This window comes from Heteronotia binoei, chromosome 17, assembly GCF_032191835.1.
Source record: "Heteronotia binoei isolate CCM8104 ecotype False Entrance Well chromosome 17, APGP_CSIRO_Hbin_v1, whole genome shotgun sequence".
NCBI classification, from domain to species: Eukaryota; Metazoa; Chordata; class Lepidosauria; order Squamata; family Gekkonidae; genus Heteronotia; species Heteronotia binoei.
Window position 1 is genome coordinate 20,575,222 of NC_083239.1, and position 7,150 is coordinate 20,582,371.

At 45.9% G+C, this 7,150-nt stretch overlaps 1 protein-coding gene across 1 annotated transcript; it reads right to left on the reverse strand.

Moving 5' to 3' along the window:
- Positions 1–471: 471 nt before the first annotated feature.
- IQCC (IQ motif containing C) lies at positions 472–6,178 on the reverse strand. The gene is made up of 5 exons (XM_060258412.1): positions 6,068–6,178; positions 3,392–3,535; positions 2,709–3,054; positions 2,327–2,445; positions 472–1,866 (listed from the first exon to the last, which is right to left on the reverse strand). Exons 1-5 carry the CDS (start codon positions 6,116–6,118, stop codon positions 1,828–1,830), a joined length of 699 nt encoding a protein of 232 aa, XP_060114395.1. The 5' UTR covers positions 6,119–6,178; the 3' UTR covers positions 472–1,827.
- Between the last annotated feature and the right edge of the window lie 972 nt (positions 6,179–7,150).

Sequence of the window (7,150 nt, forward strand, 5' to 3'; positions counted from 1 at the left end):
GCTGCCTGGGCTTGATGATGTTGAAATGCACCTGTTAGGGAACTAATATGCTACCAGCTTCTGCAGCAGTAGACCTGATGAATTATTACTGCTAAGCTTTCTTGAATATGTCCAGGCTTGCTTTGCAGTTTGCTTTTGATTAATAAGCTATAGCTTAAGCATGCTTAAATATCTATTATTTGACCCACTGCTATAATATCAAGTCATGGTTTGCTCATTTGATTTCTTTTAGGGGAGGAAAAGGAGCATGTGGAATAGGCAGGTTGTCTAAGACATTTCTGAGGCCTAGAAACTTTTGCAGTCTTCTTTGCAGAGTTGCTGAGAGGGCATATGGCTGGTTGGATTACTTCAGGCAAACTCTAAGATCCCTTTGAATGTTAAAGGACTGCAGTGGAAGGCATGTATGTGTGTGGGAGCATTTATCTACACAGACACCCTATCCACCCCTGGAAATGAGTTCACATGTCAGTGTTTTTATGTAATGTATTTATTGAGTGGCAAGGCATGGCACCTTTGGGGCAGATTCCACCCTGATACATTTGGATATGCAACAGTACCAATTTGACTATGAGCTTTTCACAAAACAGGGAAATATTCACTCTTTTTCAAAACCTAGAACAAGCTGGCCAGGTAGAGATCTGGTGGCAGGGAGTTCCACAAAACTGAACTTCATACAGGAGGGAAGATAACATTACTCTCTAAAGGACTTGATGGCAGGGTGTAGGTCAACCAAATCAATGCATAAAGACCTCTTCTAATTTCCCTGCTGGGGCAATGCACTCAAAGATACAAAGAACAGCCTCCAAACAGTGAAAAAAATATTCAAAAATAAAACACACATGCTGAACCCCTGACAAAGCCCCTCAGACTCCACAGTCCAAGTATCAGACCAGTAATGGTGTCTGATGATAGAGTTCTGGAAAAGGCTGATGACATGACTGCATAACAAGGCTGATTTAAACACATATCAAGCTTCACGAGTGCAAAAAGAAAGACTACTCCACCTGTGGAAAGACCAGAGAAGAGCTGGGGTTCAGAGGGAGAATTCACAGTGAGATTCCAAAGGTTTCTAAGCTGGACACTCAGTAGTTGGAACACTGGCAACCACAAAGCTCTTGTCTACAACTTGAGACATATAGAGATGTGGCTCCTTCTTTCCAGTACCCCATATGCAATAACAGTCAACACACCTGGGCCAAATACCAGCTAGTTCAGAAAAGGTTGCTAAACATGAAATTTCAGCTTGAACTTGCCTCCATCAAAGGCTGTATAAATTCAGCCTGCAGAAATATTGCTTTGGATCCTCAGCTGCCGTTCCATCAGTGTAATTCCAAGCAGAATGGCATCTCTGTTGGTGTAGGAGAAGAGGGCGATTTCTGCCAATTTCCCCCTCCTATTGCTCCCAATAGTGTTCCTGGGGGCCCACTAACTTTCAGGAGCACAATTTTGGGAGGCACAGAAGCCTGCAGCAAGAGGAGGGAACAAGCATGGCTTTCTTCCAGTGCAATTCTAGTCACACTCATTAGGATGTAAGCCAGACCTACATAAGGTATCTGTCAATAACACACCCACCATAAGAACATCTTTGGTTTGAGAAGTCCACAGGTAAGCTTCATTGTTGCTCTTGCAAATGTCAAAGCTGAGCACAATCAGGATCCAGGGAGGCCACGTGAAGTGATTAATTCCAAAGAGCTAAAAAGACTTGCCTGCTGTCATGGAGGGAGTGCCCTCCCACACTCTCTTTTCTCCAGCAGTTGGCAAAGGAGGGCGAACTTCCAACTCTGTGTACACAGGGACCTTGGGACATGTCTACAGAACAGCATTCAGTTACTCGTGGTTGCACAAGCTCTGTTTCAGGTTCAGATACTGGAATGGGGAGGGAGAGAGAGTAAAGGGAAATCAAACACTGAGGCAGTTCAGTCAAAACTGGTATATTTTGAAAAGCATCCAGCAGTTGCTTCCAAAATAAATATTAAATCTGCATGAAACTTTATATTTATCTGCTCAGTTCCAAAAGAAACCCACGCATGCACACACATGGTAACATCTCTTCCCCAACCCCACCCTCTGTCAATCTTTTGTATCTGTCTACTGTGACTACAAATGGTTGAACACCCACAGATTTAAAGGAACACAGAGGAATTCTCCCAGGCCCCATGTCTTCCCACTCAAAGGAAGACATGCATCCTAACACATCTCTTGCCCACAGATCTCTGCTTGCAAAAGACACAAACTAGTGCAGAAGGCACAGTAGAGAACCTACCCCCACAGTTGTTTGGGCTTTGGACATTTATGGGAGCACCTGAAACTCCTGAACGCTCCTTACATTCTTACGGCTGACGATGGCTTGTTGCAGCCACAGCAGTTCCATGGTCAGGTGTTTTCGGTAGTGCTGAAGGTCAGGCAGAGCTTGGGGAATCTCTGGCACTCCTTGGAAATGGAGTTCTGCACAATGAGAAATTAACCTTAAGAAGCCATACCTTTTCCCCTTGACTCTCCCTTCCCACTATTGCCTCCACACACTGATGAAATTTGGTGTATAAGTTCTTAGGGACAGGAACTTGTTAGGTGTGTATGCTGATGCTACTTGGTGTAAAACAATATGTAGATACTTTAAAAAAGAACTAAACCAGTAATAGCACAAAATGTAGATTCAGAAATGGCAGAAGAGCTTAAACTTCCAAGGGAGTGGGTTCCAGATGCCTTACCTTGACTCAGTCTGGGAGACTCCATCTCCAGAATAAGGCTGCCCCATTCAGATGACACATTGCTGAAGTCTTTGCTTTCTGCATTCTCTCCTGGCAGGACACAGACATTCCCAAAGGGCTCAGCCACAGGATGCTCTGGTTCAGGCCTCACATCCCCAGCCTCTACTTCTGCAGCTCTTTCATCCAGAAGCTGGCTTGGAAGTTGCATCTCACAGTTACAGTCATTTTCTGTTTGTAATGTTTCTTGATTACTAAACTTCTGCTCTTCATTGTGGGCACTGCCCTGCTTGCTGAATCCCATCTCTTGGCCACTTAATTCCCTTCTTTGACTTGGCTTCTGCGCAGACTAGATTGAAGACATCAAGCAGAAACAAGAATATGAGAGACAGAAAGATATGATAAGGCCCTTGTGGCCCAGAAGGTACAACATTTCAGTCCCTTACACATCCTCTCTCTAGCAGAGAGACCAACAAGGAGACACAGGTCCCCTTCAAGACCCACAAAAACATAGCAATGATAACTTTCAGAAGCAAAGGCTGACATTGTGAGAAGAAGCACCGAATCATTTGTCAATGCAAACTTCCACCCACAGTGGCTTTGGTTGCAGCAAATCTGTTTAAGCACCCCCAGACATTAAATGCATTGCTGCCACCACCAGAAGCAGCATGAACCAATTCTTTTACCTTTGAGAGAAAAACAGGCTTTGGTATGGCATGTTGACTCCACTGCAGCTCATCCAGATTCCCTTCAATTTGCTTTACAATGCTCTCGTAGTCTCCCTTTAAGCTTTGAAACTTGTTCCTGATGAGGTGACCCCGAACACACGCCTAGGAAGAAAGAATCATTCTTTAAAATCAAGAATGACAAATAAGAGGACAGCCCCACTCCTTGCCACAAAACAAGGCCACAAAGATCAGCTAATGAGAACTCCCCCACTTTGGCTCCGCTGTGCCACATGACAAGCATAATTTAAGCAGGTCTGTCACTTTATCTCCAAGCCAGGAGGGGCAGCAGCAAAGATAGTTTTTAAAAAATGGCTTCCTACATTTGTCTAGTAGCCTGTGGGAATACTATGAACTTTTTACTATGAAAAGGGTGGCAATTGGGGGAGAGCTGTCCCAGAGGCACTCACTAGTGTGTGGGGTGCCACAGGGGGCAGTTCTCTCTCCGATGTTATTTAACATCTACATGTGCCCCCTTGCCCAGATTGCCCAGAGGTTTGGGTTTGGGTACCGTCAATATGCAGATGACACCCAGCTCTATCTACTAATGGACGGTCGGCCTGACTGCGTCCTGAAAAATCTGGACCTAGCATTGCAGGCCGTGGCAGGTTTGCTCAGGCTGAATGGGTTGAAGTTGAAACGAAGACAGAGGTCCTTTGCTTGGGCTGCGGTGCCCCAGGAAGGGAAATCCCTCTTCCGGTTTTTGACGGTGTGCCGCTGAAAGCGGCCCACAGGGTCAAGAGCTTGGGGGTTCTTCTGGAGCCTTCACTGTCAATGGAGGCACAGATAGCGGCCACTGCCAAGTCCGTGTTTTTTCATCTTCGATGGGCGAAGCAGTTGGCCCCCTTCCTTGAGCGCCGGGACCTAGCAATGGTGATCCATGCAACGGTCACCTTGAGACTGGATTACTGTAACGCCCTCTACATGGGGCTGCCCTTGTGCCGAACCCGGCGGCTGCAGCTCGTGCAGAACGCAGCGGCTAGGCTGTTGTTGAGACTCCCGAGGTGGGAGCACATACAGCCGGGGCTGCGCGGGCTGCACTGGCTGCCAGTGGTGTACCGGGTTCATTACAAAGTGCTGGTTATTACCTTTATAGCCCTATATGGCCGAGGACCTGCCTACCTGAGGGACCGTCTCTCCCCACATGAACCCCAGAGAGTGCTGAGGTCAGCTGGAAAGAACCAGCTGAATATCTCTGGGCCAAGGGAGGCCAAATTGAAGACTACTCGGGAACGGGCCTTCTCTATTGCAGCTCCACTACTGCGGAACCAGCTCCCAGAGAAAGTGCGGGCCCTGCGGTGTTTGGACCAATTCCGCAGGGGCTGCAAGACCTTTCTCTTTAAAATGGCCTTCACTTAATGCTGAGCCAAGATAGATTCGCTGAAGATGTTTTTAGCCACTGAATTTTATAGAAGATTTAGTTATAGCACCATAATGTTAATTTAATATAAGTCGATTTAAATGGTTTTATCTAATTGTAATTACTGTGTATTATGGTTTTACTGTGTATTGTATTTATGTGTTGTGAGCCGCCCTGAGCCTGCCTTGGTGGGGAGGGCGGGATATAAATAAAAAGTTATTATTATTATTATTATTATTATTTTTTGCTGTCATGTCACAGCCAACTTACAGTGACCCTCTAAGGTTTTCAAGGAGAGATGTTCAGATGTGGTTTGCTATTGCCTGCCTCTGCATAGCATCCCTGGACTTCCTTAATGCTCTTCCATCCAAGTACTATCCAGGACCAACACTGTTTAGCTTCCAAAATCTGATGAGATTAGACTAGCCTAACCTATCCAGAGCACTATTAACATATCCTAATTTTAAAAATGCATGTGATAAAATGCCACATAATATCACAGCAAACCATGCAGGCCTCATCCATCAGGCTGTTTCTATGGTGGCTGGAGAACCAATTCCAAACAGAGCTTATCCCTCCACTTTATCAGTCTATATTCTGGAAAGCAGGTTTCAAGCTGGGAGCTGCAAGGCCCACCAGTCTGCAACATTGTATAGATGATTTGGACGGAAGGGAAAGGAAAATCTTTTTTAAGATGTTCAGATAACACAAAACTGGGAGGGATAGACAGTAATAAAGGGTTAGCATCCTTCAAGTGGTGCTTGGAGTTCTGAAATTCCAACTCATCTCCAGATTACAGCACTCAGTTCCCCTGGAGGAAATGGCAGCTTTGAAGTATATACTCTACTGAGCTCCTTCCCCAGGCACCCATACCCCAAACCTCCAGGGATTTCTCAAGCCAGGGTTGGCAACCCTAAAATTCCGAGAACAGATCGGTAGCTTGGAAAACCGAAAGTCAAGAAAGATGAATACAAAATTAAATCAAAAAGACAAAAGAGGGGACTGCGGTCATGCGAAAACGACCTTGAGACTGAAGTTAATTACAAACTGAAAACGAGTCTGCATGGCAGTGCGGCTACCAAAAAATGGGCTAATGTCTAGCCTTCCTCACAGGGTCGTTGTGAGAAAAACATGCACGCGCACGCTCCTCGGAGAAAGAGCGGGATAAAATGAACAGAATGAAGCGAGGACCTAAGAAACAAGGAGGGACCGGTGCACTGCCATTAATTTCTATCCGCTCCCCTCCCACAGCCTGTTATCTTATTCTGCTACCCCACCTGCAGCGCCATCAGTCTTCTCAGAAACGGCTCTCCTTCCTCCGCTTCCATCTTCTACCTCCCAAGCAAGCGCTGACAACTGCTGCTCTGGCAACCGCGCCTGCCGATGACGTCACAACTCGCGACAAGCTGTTCACCACCACAGCTGCCACGTTCTCTCTAGCAATTGCAGAGACCAGCCTCAAGGCGGCGTTGCTCAGCAGCCTCTTGGTGGTTGGGCGGGGGCCTTGGGGGAGAAGCATGGGCGGTTTTCTCAGATTTGAAACGCAGCGAGTTGCACATTAATTTTCTTCAAAGTCAGGGTTTTTTGAGCAGGAACGCTTGACACCAGGAGGTGTGCCTAATATGCAAATGAGTTCCTGTTGGGCTTTTTCTACCAAAAACCCCCTATTTAAAGTGTTTCTTAAAACAACAGCAGAGAAAGCCTGAAGGGTTTGGAAGCATCACTTCACATCTGCTTTCGGTACCAAAGTATAATTTCTCATTATTCTTGGTTCAGCCTTTTCTCCAGCTTGGAAGCTCAGGTTAGGGAGATTCCCTCCCCCCATCCTCTATTTTATGCACATCATAACTGAGTGATCTTCCTGTGATTTAAATACACTCTCCTACTATTCTCCAGTAATTGCCTCATTCAAAATAACAGTGATCTCTGTATTGTTTTTTTAAAATTGGTATCTAGATCCATCTAAGAAATAGCCTATGCTACACAGGTGTATCTGAAAATGGAGGAAACTCAAATAATGTCTGAGCCAGAGTCTGCTCATCAGACTCAGACTGGCGCAAAAAGGTGAGCTTTCTGGGGCTAATCCAGCCCCCTTCTCTTGTCTCTACTGTGAGCTGAGAGAGATCCAGTGGACACAGGCTTTATGAGTCAACAGATTCTAAAACCCAGGTTAAAACAGTAGAAACCAGATTATTAATCCTCCACAAACAGAGGCCAATAGAAAGCATGTTGACTGACATTGTCTGTTGTGTAGGGGAGGACTCGTCCTAGGGTTGCCAAGTCCAAGAAATATGTGGGGACTTTGGGAATGGAGCCAGGAGACATTGGGAGCAAGGGTGTGGCAAGCATAATTGAACTCC